Genomic DNA, 20,073 nt, shown 5'->3' with positions numbered 1-20,073 from the left:
GCAAATCTGAGGCCCAAGTTTCTTTAGGTACCAGCATATTCTGGGATCAAAGGAAAAAGCAGTAGATGTGATTGCGAAGAGCACAACTAATAAACTAGGACCCTTCCTTCTTCCTTTTGAAAACCACTCTCGGGCGAGAACTAATGAAACAAAGACAAAACTATTTGGAATCGAGTAGCAAGGGCAAATTTTTATATAAAAGTCGACCAGAACTTGCGACTATTAACAATTCAGCCAGGTTCCTATACAATTCTTAAGCCTTACCTTCCCCAGAAGTTTGTCGCAATATTTACGGAACACCCTGTATATGTGTGTGCGTGTGTAAGTTATAAGCGAGGTCCTCGATCGGTGGAAGTGATTCTTAGAAAAGGGTCCTATTCCATGTGGCAAATAAAGTGACAATCGAAAATGATTTAGCGTGCCGCTTGGATGATAAAGTAGATGAAAAGTTTCATTTTTAAGTATGAACCCACCAGCGGTCAAGCGGTAAAGTCCCTGAACTCTGGTAGTTCGGTACGAGGTTCGAATCACGTTTGGGTGATTTTCGTGGTCCTCATGTGTAACGTATATACAAGCCAGTTTGGCTTAGAAAGTTTTCCACGAAGGCATCCCTCCCCTTAGGCAAATAATCCTCTGTAGCTTTGCAGTAAACAAATGCACACACATACACATATATTTTTAAGTCGTAGGTATTTTAATTTTATCGTAAGCTTTGAGAAAATGACGTCATTCCTTAACACTTTTTTAAATTATTTTTATTCGAATAATCTAATCATTTAAACTGCAATTAATTTTACTACATAATTTAAATTTTAAGAAAGTTTTTACTTAATGGATTTTGTGTAACTACACGAATTTATAAAAAAAACAGACAGCAAGTTTCGAATCGCAGAATATCTTTACTGTCTTGCAGAGGTAAACATCTTACTGCCTTTAGTAGAAAAACGACCGTGAGGCGAGCAGACGTCATCCTAATTCAAATTGGAACTTACCCACCGTTTCACACCCATATTAGCAACCACTAGAGCGAAATTCTTTCAATGAGCATGTTTGTTTTTTGAAAGGTTATTGGCGCTAAATTTTTTCTTGCTGCAAAATATTCGTTCTAAGTCTTCATTTTAAATATATGTTTCTCCTTCTTTGCTGTTTCAATTGTAAGATTTTATTTTTCCCAAATGTATTTTTTGGACTTTTTAAATTATATGCGCATAATTTAGTTTCGCTAGTTTCTTTTTAACTTTTTGAAAGTAAACTTTATTTTTTTTTCTCTTTCTGCATTTATAAAAGTAAATGTTATTTTCATTTTACAAAAGTAAATTTCATTTTCATAGGTTCAAGTTTTCTTTTTACTTTTTTTTTATAAACATAAATTTTTATATTTAACCTTTTATTATATTTTCTTTATTCAAAAGAAAATTTTTATTTTTCCGCTTCTATTGTTGTTAAATACAGTTTAAATAAAGCGTTAGCATTTACATAACATGCTAATGTCGTAAAGTAAAGAAATCTGATTCCTGAATGAACACAGTTGTTTTTATGTTTATGAAATCTCTTTATTGATCCTTTTTCAGGAACAAAAAGACGGCTGATTATGATACATTATTAGCTGTGATAAAAACAAACAAGAAGGTAATTTTCAGATTCTTTCTATATTTTGATTTTTTAAGCACCTCCTGAAGAAACCATTTTTTTCCTTCATTGAGCCTTTGAAACGTATTATCAGAGTTGAAGAAGAAATTACTAAAATTTAAGAACACACACATTCAAAACGATTTCTTACAATGATGTATTTTTCATTCATATATAAAGCTTTCCACTTCAGCTATTAAGTCTAATATATATGCACTGAGCTTCATTAGATATTTGAAATTCAGAATACCTAATTTAAAAAACTGCTATATTTGTAACAAGAGTTTCATAAAACTCATTTTGCAGACCAAGAATTGCGAAAGGAAAGCACACTTGTTAAAAATAACCTCAAATATAATTTAAGCATCTCGTTCATTTGTAAAGAATGCTGTTTGCAATAAAGACGACATTCTATCAAAATTACATTTTTAATTATTTAGTTTTTCGGTTTATATATAAGCACTTTATTATATGATATGCTGAACAGCCAAAATATTATGACAGCCATCCCAATAACGCGTTGCGCGATCTGTGGCCTGCAAAACATTTGCAACTCGATATGGCATGGATGCCTCAAGCTCTTGGTAAGTGACTGGAGACAGGCTATACCAAATGTCTATACAGCGGTCACGCATATTCGAGATATTTCGACATGGTAGAGTTTGAGCTCTGAGTTGCTGCTCCATGACATTCCAAATGTTGTCTATCGGGTTAAGATCCGCGAGATAGATGGCCAGGACTATGCTCCTCGAACCACTCCAATACAGTTCGAACCTTGGGACATGGGATGTTGTCCTGCTGGAAGATTCCACTTCCAGTTGGGAAGACAGACGCCATGTAAAGGTGCAAATGATCCGCAGTTATGTTCAGAAAGTCCGCAGCTTTCATGGTCTGGTCAACTACAACTAAATGTCCCAGAGCTTCCCAAGAGCACGCAACCCAAAGTGCAAGCAGTTTTCAGAGCCAAAGGCTGGTAGTTTCACGCGCTTAATAGATTTATTTGTTTAAAGTTTGACAATAAAGAATGCAGCTGTAGAAAGAGTATTTTCAACAGTCAATTTAACCAAAACCAACGATAGAAGCTCCTAACTTGGAACTCCTAAATTCCATACTTTGGATGAAGATAGCATTGGAACATCGGATTTTTCCTTATTAAAATTTTCTATATATATATATATATATATATATATATATATATATATATATAATTTCAAAAATGAATACTATAATTACTGTAAAAAACCAATGTGTACTCGAGTTATTTGCCTTTTGTATAAAGGACAATTTAAAATTTTTTCTTTGAGCTCGTGGAGAAAAGAGTGTGTCAAATTATTAATAGATAGGGGATTTTCATAAAAACAGTAGTAATGGATGTAAAAATACTGCAAAAGAATGTATAACAGAGTTATGCACCTTAATACTAATATTCATGATTTTATTATTTTATAAATATTGTTTTTAAGCGAATTCCCTCTCCCCAATTCTCAGTTGATAACGAAGCAATTTGTATCCTGAGTGCTATATACTGGGCACTTAAACAGAGAAAGAAATTAAATTAATTTTCCTGATTAATAATATTGCTCAGAAATAAGAAAAATCGAGATGACTTAAAAATCAAAACAAAATCTGTTTTCTAAATAACAACATAAAGAAATTTAACATTGAAAGAACGGGGATTTTATTAATAATCAGAATCTGAAATAGTTAAATAAGTCAACCAAGCAGAAGAGAAAATTCACTGGAAAGCATTAACAATAAAAATAAAACAAAAACTAATGAATTAGAAAAATGAACTGCTAACTCAAATAAATTAGTACAAAAGCGCAAACAATCCAAACACGAGGAAGCACTTAGCAATGAATATGAACAAATCAGTTTAAAAATAAAAAGCAAAATAAATTGAGAATTAATTAAAAGAAAAAAAAGAATGTTTAAATAATTGATAATTAGCAATATAGCTTTTTAATTTTCGTCAAAGCTAAAATACATGATTAAGATGACTAAGAAATCGATTTACAGTCCTTAACTTACAAAACCAATGGAGACTGAATTTTTAATAACATCAGATGTAATGGCAACATACGGAACTATAATGTCACAAAACTCACGTGATTTCTGACGTCATGTGCTACTTTTTGCGACTTTTAGCTTCTTTCTTGCTACTTAATGCCTTATTTTCAACTCCTGTTCTTTGAACTTTAAAATGAAAAGATTATTTGCGCTATGTTTAATTAGCGGCAATCTTATTCTTCTTCTTTCGCCAATTACTTTTACAATATTAAATTTCTGTAACTCTAACAAGTATTCGTGAAGAATAATATTTTTCTTAAGTCTACGCAGTTAAACTAAAAGTTAAAGGTGTAGTGCAATCATGAATGATTCATGAGTTTAGTTGTTTTATAATCACCAGCGCGTTTATTGATATAAATGGGGAAAGCGAAGTTTAGCTCTGTCCTTTCAGTGAAAGGTATCATTTGTAGCATATCTTGAGATTACTGGAAACTTTTAGCTAAAAAAGGTACCATTTTATGCGTGGAAAAGCATTATTGTTTCTAAGAAGTCTTTGTTCATACATTTACAATATTAACAATGTTGTAGTTACTTTTTTAAAAAAAATTATATATATATATAAAAAAAAAATTACCGTCGTTCCAGGATCACCTGGTTCTCCTTTCATACCTCTTTTCCCGCGACGACCTGTAAGAAAACAAAAAGGAAAATAGTTCTCAGAATAGTGATTAAAATTAATTACCATCACTTATAGTTATAGGTATAGGTAACGGGGGGCATGGGCACTGTCCCTTTACCATAATGGTTAACCGGTATTGCACCGTGCCCACCACTGTCTAGAGCCAATGTGTAGGAGCCACATTTGCGCCCAGCACCAAAAGCCGAGGCCCAACGCTCGGACCATCCAGAGGGCAGTCAAACTGACCAAAAGCGCCCTCCACACAACGCTCACCCAACCGTCCAGGCATTAGTACATATGATAGCAAATACTGAGATTCTCTGACGATTATAATACAATGTGCAATTGGTACATAATGACATTGCAATTATAAATATACTGCATAATACAAGTCCAATAGTACAATATCAATGTAAAAAGTAAGATATAATTACAAATGCAAATATTTCGTGAACCATAAGTGCAAAATAATAGTAAGTTAAAAGACTACTGCTTCAAATATTAGTACATATGATAACAATACTGAAATTCTCTGACAATTATAATACAATGATCAGTTGGTACATAATGTGTGGTGTGTGGTGGTGTGGTGTATTTAATTATGGCAAAGCACACTAGGGCTATCTGCCTAAGAGGAGGGATGCCTTTCGTGGAGGACTTTCTAAGGGAAACTGGCTCGTATACACGTTACACATGGGGAAAACCACGAAAACACCCATGCAGCCAGCCCGTTCGCGGGATTCGAACCTCGGACCGAACTACCAGTGTTCAGCGACTTTACCGCTCGGCCGCTGGTGGGCTTGGTACATAATGAGATTGTAAATATAAATAGACTGTATAATACAATACAAGTCCAACAGTACAATATAATGCAAACACGAGTATGTAATTACAAATGTTAATATTTCATGAACCATCAGTGCAAAACAATACTAAGTTAAAGGACTATGCATATCAATGCAAAACATAAAGTGTTGAAGAGTAGTAGTATACAATGTTAGATATAGATATACTATACAAAAGAAAGTCATATTCTTACAACAGAATGGTATTGCGATTTAAATACCAACAGTATTAAAATATAATTATAATAATAAACTCAAATAAAAATCCGAATATATGACCAATACAAAAGCAAAATGTTATTCTTAAAATATCTATGCAATGCATATTCAAATACAGTCAGTAGATATACACTTATATTTATATAAGTATGGCAATGTCATTCATTATAAACTACATAACAAAATTTAGTGGAAGCATATAAAAGGGAAATGTATGTTGTAACTAATGGCGTAATAGTACTTTTCACTGCAAGCTTGTTCTTAAATGACTTATGTTTTTTTATTTACACCTTTTTAATTAAGCCAAATTCTTTCTTAGTCTTTGTTCTACAGAAAATTTATTACAGAAGAAATATTTGGCTTTTTTAAATACCCCAGTGATTTTTCTACTGCATACACAAGTAAACTATAAACCTTATCAAAAGAGTATTCCACTCGATGCTAATGATGTACGGATCCTTTAAGAGCTCACGTTTATCCACTAGCGCTTAAAGAACTAAGGAACTTAAGCAAGGAATTAAAGTCATTTTTCAGTACATCCAATTAGAAAATTGGAAGTTCTAGAGTTGAGTTCTAAGTAAAAGCAAGTTGTTATTTTTTCAAGATTCTTGCTCGGTGAATGCGGGACACCTAGTATGTGTATCGACTTATAGCACAAAAGTAAAGTATCTGTTACATATTAAACAGTATATGGAGTTTAAGTTTTCTACAGGGAAGTTCAACAGAATTTTTGTCCCTAATCAGGAGAAAGATGTCATTAATTATTAATGATCTTTTCAAAAATCTTGGTTCGAAAACGGTACATAAACTGTTTAAGTCCTGCAACATTAGCTTTTTCTATTTTTCGAATTTTTTCCAATTATAGTGGCTAAAACTTTTATATACAATATTATAAACTCGAGAAAGATACTGCCTTCTTAATCGGAATCTTTTAAGAATGGGTTGTACTTCTTCAGCTCTGTTTCTGTTACTAATTACGCTACATGTCTTTCCAAATAAGCATTTTATTTTAAAAAAGGTAAATTTGCCCATTCGCCTACTAGTGACGTTCGTGGCCTAACGGGATTGTGCTTTATAAATTTGCGACATTGCTGCTCTTATTGATCGGGATCCTACCATTGCCATATGAATACATGTTGTCCTCTTAGAGTCTTGCGGGATCTTACGGCCATGTCACGTACCCTGAGTCAGGAACTTGGCTTCTACGCAGGTTGGAAAGTCTCCGCTCAGATAGCGCGACGACTCTGCAGCTCCACGAATTGTTAGCGCAATGACCATTGTTGCGGCTCCCTTCGATGCTGCAACACAGACAGGAGGGCCTACAGTGGTATGAAGTACGACCCTGGACATGGGAGTGGCACCACGTCATCGTTAAAGAATTTCGGGTCTGCTTAGCATCCTGGTGAACGCATTCGTTTGTGGAGGCACCGAGGAGAACGAACGTTACCAGCTTGCATTCGTCGTCGTCATATGAGCCAACAGATAACGTGCTCGTATGGTGTACCATGAGTGTTTGTGTAGAATAGAGCTGGAGGACCCGCTACGAAACTGATTGAAATAACCAATTCACTTTGGTTAACGAATGAACGGTTGATTTTAGAAAACGGAATTATAACTTTCTTAAAGTTCATGGCTGTTATTGGAAGCGTGCCAGGAACAGAGATGTGCTATTCGTTCACTAATATATTCACTTTACTGAGCGGACGAACGTTTAATTAGCGAAAAGAGAGGGAAGGTCTTTTAGAGTTTCACCGAGAGCTCTTGTTGGAAACATACCCAGAACGTTGGATTTCCATTTTAGAGGAGAAAAAAATATTCATCCCCACATGGTAAAAAGTGAATTTAATTTTTATCGTTTTCCGACATTTTGAAATTTTTTTATTCTGAAATTTCATTTTAAGTTCTGCGTAGAAAGGAGGTTTTAGGAACCTCAAAACTACGGTTGAAAGAAATCAGTTCTGGGAGTTAACATTCGATTTTTCCGATTTCATTGCTCTTTCGCTTCTTTCTGCTGTTTCCTTCTTCCTTACTGATAGCTCTTGATTTACGTCTCGTTCCCGATATTTTTCACGAAGGTTGCTGCTAGTGAGCGAAAATTCATAAGAAAGAATTGATTAAGTTCAGTGACAAAACTGTTCTGATCCGATTCCATAAAATAGCGGTTTTTGCCCATCTCTAGTACACATTCCTATTAATTCTTATGGCATAGCCGGTATGTGAACAACCGCCGTCGCATTTCTGGCATTTTAAGACCCGTGGCATACTTTCGATGCCTGCCATCTTTCAACAAGATAACGAGCGACTGCATTTTCAACGTGTTGTACTGACTCGTGTTGTACTCAGTTCAGAAGGTGTTCTAGTATTGCTCTGGCTAGCACATTCTCCAGATGTCTCACCCTTTGAGAACATTTGATCATCAGTTACCAAGAGACTGAAACGCCACCACTTGCCAGCTATTATGATTGATGAACTCTGCCACAAAGCTGAAGCCATGTGGAATGAAATACTTGTATCTGTCATCCAAGCTCAATCCGATTCGATGCTCCATCGGATTGCAGTGGTTGTTGCTGCAGGTACTCGAAACCACTTGCAAATTTAATCCCGTCACCCTTTCATTATATTGTTTACGTACAATAAATAGGATTGTGCTATTTACTTTCCTTCCTGATGTAGCAATTTTAATGACCAGCAGAGTACAAGCCAAATTTGCTTTAAAACTTTCGCTACGAAATTATGTGCTTTTACATAAAGATAGTTTTAGAGAATTTTTATGCAATAAAATAATTAAACTAATAGGATTTCGCGAGAGGAGAAATAATTGTTTATATTTTTTTTAAAACAAATAACTCTGCGAAGGTGGTTATCTATATAACTTCTAAATGTCATGAACAAAAAACTTCTATGCAACAAAGTAAAAGAAAAGAAAAAGTAAGGGAGGTGGATTCATAAGATAATTTACATAAAACATTTTAGATTGTAATGACTGAAATTAAATATCATTCACTAAAGCTAATAGTTTTGCTTAAATGAAAAAAGTCTAATTCACCACTTGAGGAAAAATTTAGATAATTTTAGGAAAAATGTTTCACTGATCAATAACGATTAGGAGAGGAAGATTTATTAATTTCATCTTCTCTGGCATGGGATTGGCCTTCCTGCGAAATTTCAAAGCTTTCTTGATTTTCTCTTTCTCATCCACGCGTCCTATAAAATCCCCTCAAGTACGGGGCCTATAAGTTTCTTAGAGTTATCTAAGCGAAAACAAATAATAAAATGAATAATGAAGTAAATAAATGTAGATGAATAGAAGTATCCCTTGATTGTCAGAACGGCCTTAGATGAAACAAGCAGTCATTTTTCAAGTTAATGCCCCAGCCGTCTTTCGTTCACGGATCCGTAAGCCGTTGTCCTTAATTCAACGACTAATCCTATAATCTTCTCGCATTTTGAACTCGCCTTAAAAGGCACTAAAACTGACAACTTTCCAGATTAAGCAGCCAAAAAATATACAGGAAAACTAAAAAAGACGGAGCGAAATCGCTGAGAATCGATCGAAGCCTAGAAGAATTAGCGATGGCGTGAAGATCTTTAATTTAGATAGGGCAGGTGAAGACGTGAATATTTTTTTCTCACTTTAACTTTTATGTCTTAATTCGTTATGAAAGCTTTATCAATGAAGCGAAATGACGGGGAGTGGAGTGGACAGCCATGAATAAGCAATGAACTATGTTCGCAAGAAAGGAGTAGGTGTAAATTCTGTAGAGTTCCAACATCAGTGGTTTAACTATTGATAATAAATTTTTCACTGACAAAAGAACTTTTAGTCAGACCTGTCCTTTTACAATCCGACTTCTTCACACGTACTACATCAACCTAAAATGTATTTTAAGACCTTCAAGTGTACATTTTAATTAGTATAAAAGCAAGGTATATACGAAAGGTACTTATGATTTTTAAATATATAATTTCAGTCTCCCTTTGATTGATTTCTAACCTAAAATTATCTCCATTAGTATTAGTCTGAAATCTCATTCATAGAATGAGTAGGAGATTTATGTTATTGAGTATCTCTGGTAAGCAATCACCTTATCGTTAACATTGTATAATGGGCATTTAAGAAAAATCTGCAATATTTCTGCCATCAGATCTTTTGGCAATCTGTAAGTATAGGAAGTTGGAAAATAAGTTAAATAGATATAAAACACGTAGGGCAGAACTAGTAATAAATTGAGTTGTTAGAGAAATTTGGTGATTTAGACTTGATAGGTTGTTGAGTAAAGTGTTTGTTCAAACTGTGAAGAGTGCTTTTCTGCTGGCAAGACTTAAGAAGATACGAGTGATTTAAGTCCTCTGGCGTAAATTTTATATAATTAATTATTAAAAATTTTTCAAAATTGCAGTTAGTTCCAGAATTATATGCCTGATGTTAACGACCTTGGTTTTCATCTAATACTTCAAAATTTTAGGTACTATCCACTTAATTTAAACCAGTGTTCGAAATATGCTTTATAACTTCTGAAACCACAGTTATTGAGTGCATACATTGCCATTTAATCATCCAAACAGAGCTTCTATATATCTGCTTATCTACTCGACAAACAACAGTTTGCATCAGCGTTTCTTAAATTGTGGGTGGCGATCTCAAATGGGGCACCAAAGCGAAAAGTTGGGGTATGAAAATTTAAGTCAGCTGCATAAATTTATTGAGACATTAGTCGCAACCTTTGCATTATTTTTAACATATTGTGTTTCATGTACAGCGCAGTTATAAAATCTTAATACTGGCCGAGCAGTTAATTATATTTACATACTGAAAAATACCACTAAGCGCATCATAATAACAGACTCATTAGAATTTCAGCTTGTAAGTTATTTCAGAATCAAAGTATGCCGCAAACGGACATTACGCCCATATCCTGCTCACACATACTCTGCACAACACAGGAATGCCAATAATAAAGTCGAGGCTGCTGCGACTTGCGTACCAAGAACGCTTTTCTAGTATAGTTCACTTCTATTTCATCGTAGCAAGCGTGCACAAGGGCAATGCAATATTCCATTTTACTGTTTTACTCGGTTAAAGTTGATACTTTTTGAATATTTACTCTGAGAGATGTTACTTTACTTATATTTTAGGATAAAAATATTTTTACCCATGGATAAATGGTTGAACTTAAGTAACAAAAATTATTAAGCAGATGGTAATACTACAAAGTTTCTTCAACCACGGTCTAGTAATCAGGAACAGATATCTAAGATGCGAAAAAGAAATTATTGATGACACATTTCTCCAATTTGGCTTAACTTTCAATAACTATGATGGTAATTTAGTCTCTTTATTTAACTCGTTATAATATTTTGGCTATGGAGAGTATGAAACCATCAAAATTAAAAAGGCATCTTGAAACCAAGCGCCCTTCTTTCGTCAAAATACTAAAAAAATTTCAAACGATTGTTAAAATCTTGAAATAAAGAATAACAATATTTTGAGAAATTTATGACTTTTATAGAAAAATATTTATTCACACCACACGAAGCTTTCTATACGATTTCTAAAAATAAAATACCTTACATCATCGGAGAAACATTTTGCGTTACCTTCTGTTATTAAAACGGCTGAAATACTTCATAGAAAAAATATGGCAATGAAATTCGGAAAATTCCTTTGCTAAACGACATTGTCACCAACAGAATTTCTGAAATTAGCAATGGCAGACTCGAGCAAGTTATTACTAGACTAAAGAAAGCCCATAATTTACATTTCACTTACACGAAACAACTCATTTTTCAAAGTTACCAGTTATAAATACATGCCATATATATTTATAAAGAAAACTTTGATGTTTGAATTGTTATTTAGTCTTCGTTTGGAAGAACATACAAGAGGGAAAGACATATATAGTAAAGTTAACGAATTTTTATAAAACTGCAGGTTTAGAATGAAAAAATTGCATTGAAGTATGCATAAATGGTGTATAAAATTATAATAGGTGAAAACATTGGTTTTAAATAATTTGTTAAAACTATTGGTATTGATCGTGTAACTTTTGCACATTGCCTTATTCATCGAGAGGTTCTTGCGGCAAAAAAGATTAGCTACGGGATTGAATGGTGTGCTTCAAAATGCAGTTAAAATTATAAATTTATGAAATGCCTTGCCCTCAACAACTGTTTATTTTAAAATATTTTTAAAGCTATGGACGAGTATTGTTATTAAAAGAATAAATTTATTTTGAACCGAATAAAAATCTTCTTTTGCTATTGCTTTCAAAATAATTTAAGGCTATAAAAATTGCGTGTTTTGTCAGATCTTTCTAAGAAACTAAATAATCTCAATTTGCCTGTTCAAGGAAAAAATAGCAGTATATTAATTAGGAATGATAAAATTGAAGGTTTTATTTAAAAAACAACATTGATTCATTCAAAATGCTTCTGACTATCGACAATTTTATTATGTGAAACTAATAACTATAAAACTTGAATTGCAAAAATTAATAGATATAACTTAAAAACCGTATAAATAGAGTTTTGCAAATACTATATATCAAATTTTGATTTCAAAAAGCTATTTTGGATTCAGAAAACCATTTTTGATTGATGATAATGAAATTAATCACCTGTCATATAAAACCCAAGAGGAATTTGTTGAGCTCTAGAGTGACTCAAAACTTGAGTCTCCACAAAATTCGTTGACTGAATTCTGGATCGGAACTAGAATTGAATCTCCCACAATGTTTGAAATGGTATTAAAAAATTCATCTGCCATTCAGCACCACATACTTATTTGAAACGAACTTTTCAGCTTTAATAGTTATTAAACCAAATATGTTTCAATGCTAAAAATCGCTGAAGATGTTTTATGTCCAGCAGCATAAATATTGCACAAAATTTAATTTGCTTTGCAGCAAAAGACAAGCACATTGGCCTCATTAAAATGTGATTTTCTTTCGTTAATTTTTGCAATTTTATTCGAAGCAAATCTTAAAACTTCTTCTTTTAATATGTATATTGCTTGCCAAAGATTGCTTACCAATTATTTATGGCAAAGTATTTAATTTTACAACTTTATTTTATAATTAATATCTTAGGTCGGGAAAAACTTTTGATGATAAAAAAGAGATCATGAATAAAAATAAGTTTAAGAGGCTCTGTTTTACATACATAGTTACACAATACAAGTTCATCAATCGAATTCTCGTTTTCTCTGGCTTCATTTCTTCTTTATCATGTCTGTTTGTTGATATAAATAACTAGAGCAGTGCAATTAATTACTGAATTAAAATTTCTTTTACATTTTAAATAATTACTCTAGGTAGTTCTAACCTGTTTCAAATCCAACTCGTCTTCTGTTCACCTTTCCGTTCTCCTAATTTTCACTGCAAGTGTTAGCAGTAACAACAGAAACGCTTTGTTGAGTTAAACTTAGTTTCAATTATTATAAATTTATTTCTCTGTTTCAATTCGATGTTAACCTGAGGACTTTATTGCATAGGTCTTTAACTAAATACTGAAATTAACCAAAAAATATTTTCTGTTTATTTAAAAGAAGACTCATGTTAGCAGTTTATCAAAGTCGGTCTCATTTTTTTCCTTATTACTGAAAAGTTAAACCTTAATAGCTATTTTGGATCAAAAGTAATACATCAATATTTAAAAACCGATTAAGCAATTCAGACCCATTACAGGGATTACGTTGCCTAAAATGGACAGCCAGTTTTCCTAAAGAACCTATAGACATTCTAGCGACATGACTTGTACCATTGCATAACAAACAATATTAATTACCATGTAACAATGGTTGCAAGCATTCATAATTTGATCATGAAATCAATTTGATCATGAAATCAATTTGTGATGCAAACCTAATTAACAAATAGTACATAAATAAAATTACAACCGCAGTTTAGAAATAAACAGTTAGCTTGCTAAATTGCTAACACCAGCGCAGAAGAGGAGGGCCATATCGAGAATGAGCAGCGAAAGTGTAAGAAAAGGAATTAGAAATAAAAAGAACAAAACGCGAGATGACACGTCCCACTACATGTGTAATATTCGACGTTATCCCCTCTTACAACTCTCTCACATTGTTAGGGCTCACCAGAAAAGGAGAAAAGTTTTGAAGAGGTCAATCACTGCAGTCCACAATAGGACAGATTGAGTTTCGATGACTCAATCGTCACTCTAGAGGCCGCAGATTGACCGGAAATTCATCTACTCCCGACCACAGGACCGCAACCCCTAATTGGAAACATCCCCAGGCTGCTTTGGACAAAAACTTGTTCTCGAATTACCTCCCCATCCCCTGCCAAGCGACAGATTGGATTGGGCAACCACAATTAAAAGCCCTCCACTTCACGTGACTCATTTCTTCTAGCGAAGGAATTATCTCCAGCGGGCGTGAAACGGCAGACCAGAATTTGATAGATGTTACCACGATGTTCTCTTTATTGAGTTAAAGCAGCTCCGCGGATTCTTTGAATCTTGTCTGCTTGTACTGGTCTATTAATTAGTTTAACATGACGGTTATTTTTCCATTTCTATTCTACTTATAAACTTGAATTACTTCTAAGATTGAAATTCGTGTATCTTAAAACATCAGAACCAACCTCATTTACGTACTTCACCTTTTAAATTTTAACAACATACCTAATGATAAAAAAATATATTTAGTGAATTTTTTATTTTTGCCGCTAATCCTTTGTAGTCTGAAGTTTTAACTCTGAGATTGTAAGCATACGTCTTTTGCGAGAAAAGAAGCATTTGAATGGCAGCAAATATTTCAATGAATATCCAAATTACTTTATGGACTTAAATATGTAACTCTTAAGATGCAAAGGCACTTTCAACACAATCTGTAACACGTATTTCAAAACCAGAAATAAATTCTTTTATGTTATTGCTAAGCAGCGCAAGGAAATTTCGATTACCTGTCAGTTTTGAGATTTTCATCGTAGAACCTATAAAGAAAACCGACGAATAACAGAAACTATTCCCATTACTAACACGAGAAACTAACATTCGAGAACAAAGATACATTATTTAGCATAATGCATTTCACAGTGAGGACAAAGAACAAAATTCGAAGTGAAAGTTTGTCATATTATAGCTCCTTAGTTTGCCCACTATTATGTAAAGCAAAAAAAGCAATAAATCCAAAAAAAGTTTTAAGATACAGTAAGATAAATATCAAATATCTTTAATGTGACTCTCTAGTACCATTTTATCTCAATTTTGTTTCTTATTATTTTAAAAGGACAAAATGTTTTATTAAAATTTCATAGTACATGAAGTTTTACAGTCTTCCAAATAAATTATTTACCAAGAACCTAACAACCGTGATTACGTATCTCACACAGCAATTTTTAGTAGAAAATATTTTCATAGTTTTATTTGATAATTCGATATCGTATTTTTATTAACAATGTTTCAACCTTTTATTCCAAGTACATTAAACAATCAATCACATTTTATTGTACTTCAATATAGGCCTCTTTTAAATTACGCTCTTTAAAATTTGTATTTTTGATGAATCATCCTCTGCGACGGATTGTATATGTGTCTGACAAGTTATAAAAACTGGCAGTTAAAAGAATAATGATAAGCGAGTTTCCACTGCACAACAATTAGTTAAATCCAGAACTGCGAGACAAAAGCATTTAAAAACCCATGTTGGAAAAAAAAAATCTTTCGTAAAGTAGCTTCTTAAAACTAAAAACTCTGAACGCGGTTATTTAATTAACAATGTGCTGTATAAGCGTTCATACTCTAAAAAATCTTTAGAAACACAACGATAAAGAGATTTTTGATTTAAAATTCAAATGAGTTGATCCTGCAGAATAAGAGAAGTGAAGGGGTCATTAATAAATGTGAAAGAAACACGTCAATTTTGAACCTAAGAAATGAGACAACTCGCGAAAAATAATTGGTTTTTATTTCAGAGGAAAGCTATACATATTTCTCACAATTTAACATGATCTTTTTATTTAACCCTCTCACCTACAATACAAATTATAATACAATCACCTACAATGCAAATTATACCCGTAAGCAGAACCTCTCTGAAAATTACTTCTGGCTCGAAATAGTTTTTCCGGTGTTCCTCTTTAAATTTTGCAGAAAAGTCTGTTCGTAGTGAAAATGCTATCATACTACACACACACAAGATCTTTCACTTCTCTTCTAAGCTGTAAACGTACCCCGTTTCACATTTTTATTCAAACTAGATAATAATGTTAAGCAGTGTGCTTCGAATTATAAAAACGCACTCAGCATAACAAAGCAAGCTATTTAAAAAGCAATATTACTTCATAGCAGTTCCTTGCAAAATTCTTTTCAACATTGATATTATGATATAGTGGGTAAAGATACTTCTAAAGCCATTTCGTCCTTATTAGCCTCAAAATTGTTCCTTAATTCTCCTAGCTAAGGTTTCCATTAGCTAAGCAACTGTTCGATGATTTGATGAAATGCACAAGTGCACAGGTACTCCTTGTACCGCGTACATAGAGCATAACAAAACATTTATGACGACCTCAGTCACATACTACGCAGCTATTTTCCTGTAGTTCGCAGCTAAATTTCTGCATCGCGCAGTTACAGGAATATTTAGATGAATTGCTGCTCCATCTCTTTGCATTAGAAATAAAAACATAATAATAATAATAATAATAATAATAATAATAATAATAATAATAGTAATAATAATAATAATAATAATAATAAGGGAACACCGTGTAAATTCTAATCGTCTAGTTTTGGTATGAATTGATTATGATAAAATATACTAGGGCTATTTGCCTGAGGTAAGGAAGTCTGCCTAAAGGATGGCTTCGTGGAGGAATTTCTGACGGAAACTGGCACGTATACGCATTACACATGAGAAAACTACGAAAGCGCCCATTGAAGACAGCCCGCTCGCCAGAATTCGAACCTCGGACCGAACTACCACTGTTCACCGACTTTGCCGCTCGGCCGCTGTGGTGGGCTCCAATCGTCTATATGCTTTCTTTTAATTTTATTTGAAAGGTTAAGATTTGATTTCATTATAATGCACGTATCTGTAGATCACCTATAGACTGCAGGAAAGCTCTTGTTTGTTTATTTATTTAAAAAGAGAAACTAACTAATCTTCTATTTGTAGTAGGTTTACAATCCAGGAGAGATGTTTGTTAAAATCAGCACCTTCGAAGTTCCTGCCTATAAAATGTCTGCTAAAGTTAATTCTCAGTATAGAAATCGAATTTTAAGTAGATGCACGAATTTTACTTTGGCAGAATATCAGTGTTTCAGTATATGCAGTAAAACTAAAATCCGATTGATCAGGCTGCATTTGTTTTTTAATTTATAATTTTTAAGCGATACAATTCTGGAAAAATGTCGTAGATTATTTTTCTTCCTGAAGAATCAGGACGTGTCTCAGACTCTCTCAAAAGACACTAAGCATTTTCTCTGAAATAAATATTAGTGATTAACTCTGCATGATTGTAGTATATTCGTGAATTTACTTGCAAATTTACAAAAAGGCAGATATTTGGAGCCCCCTTTAGAGCAAACCCATAATATTATTCACAAAAGCGTAACTATGCTAAGTACCTAACAATTTCAAACGCATTCTTGCAGAAAAATCCAATTACTTTCTGGCAAACTTAAGGCAGCATCCAGACATTCCTTCATTAAAATTTTACATATCTCTTGGCAGTTAGATAAATAAACAGAACATTCTTAAACAAAAAATATGCTCTAATATGTGTTGCTGATGTAGTTCTTAAGAAAATCCAGACGAGATCTCATTAATTTTTCAATGAGCATAAATATACTCTGAAAGAATAAATAGAATTCGGCAGTGTAAAATTATAACTAAATTCGATGGTATATAAAAAATGCATATTATATTTTAAAACACTGATCGCGATACGAAAGACATAGAAAAAGAACTTAAATTAGAGTTTCACTAAGAAACTTATAACGAGTAGGGCAGGAAACAACCAGATATGGAGTAAGAAATCGAAGATTTTTTGCTTAACAGTCTAAAAGAAACGTGATTTTTTCCTACCGAAGTATGAAATTCGACTAGCAAATCACATTCATAAAAACTTTAGTAAAATAGAAAATCCATGAATGAAATGCAGACATGAATGAATATGTGAAAAGAAATGCAGACATGAATGAATATATGAAAAGAAATGCAGACATAATAATGGATATTTATAAACAAACATATATAGTCCACCAGACTTGATTTAACAGACCACCAGATTCTTAACGTTCTATACAGCCATGGTTCATCCATCCCTGCCAACATGATCGAATAGCAGCACCGCTCTGACCCAAATGTCTAGCGATCTTGCGATTTGACCACCCTGCTTCCTTTAATCCAACTGCACCGCCCTTCTCAATATAACCGAATTCATGGGCAAGGCATTGGTACAGTCCCCATGGATCGACGGAATTACATTCGTATGTAAATTATTCCTCAGCATAGAAATGTCCTCGGTTTTATACATCAACCGGATGCTTCTTTGCAATGCGCTGGAGCTCCAGCTAGTCAGTCATTGTCCACTAAAGTTAATCATTTTCATAGTCTGCCGCGGATAACTTCTTTTTGGTGCTTGGCTTTTTATGTTATAGAGCAGAGGTTCTCAACGATTTTGTCCCTAAAAGCACATTCTAGAATATTTGTTGGACGGCGGGCACCATTTACTTTTTCAGGGTGAATTTATAGTTGGATAAAGTACTTTCACATAGAATTTTATTATTATTAATTAGTATTATTTAATTAATTATTTAATTTTGGGGAATCCCTGTTATAGAGTGTATTCGACATTTAAATTTATTAAAAATAAGCATTGGTCTGTTTTGACTTATCAGCATTTACCTGAGCTTGTCCGGACTGCTCTAACAAGACATCAAATAAACTAGTGGGGTTCAGTGGCTATTAAGGACATAGTTCTTTCAAACAACTGATTTCATTGATCTGAAACCAGTGATTCAGCTATGTTTACATCTTACTGAACACCTTCATATAGTTTGTGACCCAGATTCTAAAATAATTCTAGACAATGGACTGTTAGCCTTTAACAGTAGACTTCATTAAAGAATTAAAAACTTCTCAGGGTGGGTAAAGAAATTAAAGATCTACGTAACAGTATTTTAGATTATCGCAAATCAGTTTTCTACATCCGATACATTTCTGTGCTACAGTAAAAGGCATATCAAATTTCACGTTCTTGTTACTTTAAAAAAATTCAGCTGTCAAAACCTGCGTACATTATTGTAGTAGTCTCATATTAGTGACTCGCCGGCCGCAAAGGCCACCGAAGCAGTTTTATGCGGCACGCAAAGACATTTAACTATGTATTTATTGCAAATACATTGTTGCAAAGCTTTAAAGATTTTAATTATTTGAAGTGCAAGTTTACGTTAGTTTCATTATTATCAAAAACGACATGAATAACACACCAGAAAATCTACTGATAGATTAATTTACAGTGCTATGTAAACCTTATTCAAATATTTGAAGATAAAGAATTTATTAATGCTTGTCATGCAAATCTTTTGCTTTAAGAAGAATCGCTTTGTTCGAGAATATATTTGTATGGAAACAGTTTTTTTTAGTTGAAAATTAATTAAAAAAAAAGATTGACCGATAAGCATCTACAATCCGCTCTGAAGAGAATCTGTAGTAATTTTCTAGCAATTTTTCTCTAAAGTTACAAATTTTAACAGAACTACACTAAATGGCAAGCTGTAGTAGAAATAAAAGTTTATAATTATTAACATACAAACACGTGTATTTTTATTTATGCGTCGAAGAAAAATTTAATAAATAAGAGGAAAAGACTAGGTCGTCATTATTTTATTCTCAAGTTTTACCCCACTCGGCTAGAGCCCACCATCAGGAGAAAAAAAGGTTTTATTCCACTTAAAAAGTTTTCTCTGAAAATTTACAGAGTTTTCATAATTGTTTACTTTTAGTTTATATTAAAGTAAGCTGTTTTAAGATTAATTAAACATGCTAAAACTATTTCAAATAAATATCAGCCTGAAAATTTAATATTTAGCTATCAATGAAAAAGTGTAATCACAAAATGTCTTGCACATACGAAACTTTAGATTTAAAACAAAAATAAATATAAATTTGAATTTTTTCCTTTGGAACATTATCATTATTATTATTATTACTGTTTATATGTTTTTTTAATAATAAGCGAAATCAAAAAGTTATTTTAATTATTTTTTATCATGTTAATAAAAAATCTCATTTTTCAAAAAAAGTATCCTAACCCGTCAGCTATTTTCAAATCATGCATTCATGTGTAATTTGAGATATGAGACCTCTGCATAATTGCACAATATAGTTCTCTGATCTATAGTAACTTGTTGCTTAAATTGTAACATTTCGCAGTGCAAATTATTCCATGGTGCAAGATTCGATCAAGTTCGAATACATTCTTATTTTAGGTTCTGCTTTCCGTGTGTTTAAGTACTTCATTATTAATTGCTTTTCTTTATTTCTCAAACACATCACATGTCTTTTCGTTAGTAAAACTGTTTTACTCTTTATCTATGTAAGCAAATTCGTTTAACATAATACCGACAGCTAATATAGCATAAAATTTAACATACATTGCAGATAATTTGATTTATAATCAAGCATACATTTTAAATGCATGAAAAAAGGGAAAAAAATAT

At 32.8% G+C, this 20,073-nt stretch overlaps 1 protein-coding gene across 9 annotated transcripts in view; it reads right to left on the bottom strand.

Moving 5' to 3' along the window:
* Nucleotides 1-20,073, bottom strand: part of LOC118188117 (uncharacterized) — a 343,874-nt gene that overhangs the window by 134,487 nt on the left and 189,314 nt on the right. For all 9 annotated transcript variants that reach the window (XR_015039676.1, XM_085811536.1, XM_085811539.1 and 6 more), the window contains exon 3: nt 4,274-4,326. Coding sequence is in view for 8 of the 9 variants with exons in the window: in XM_085811536.1 (XP_085667662.1) it covers nt 4,274-4,326 (53 nt within the window). In the remaining variant the exon portion in view is untranslated. The remainder of the gene's footprint in view (nt 1-4,273; nt 4,327-20,073) is intronic.

The sequence above is a fragment of the Stegodyphus dumicola genome, chromosome 2, assembly GCF_044657685.1.
Source record: "Stegodyphus dumicola isolate Sdum_Otavi_A_Nest chromosome 2, ASM4465768v1".
Classification (NCBI taxonomy): domain Eukaryota; kingdom Metazoa; phylum Arthropoda; class Arachnida; order Araneae; family Eresidae; genus Stegodyphus; species Stegodyphus dumicola.
The sequence above is the reverse complement of the archived record's forward strand: the minus strand, read 5'-3'. Positions and strand labels throughout refer to the sequence as shown.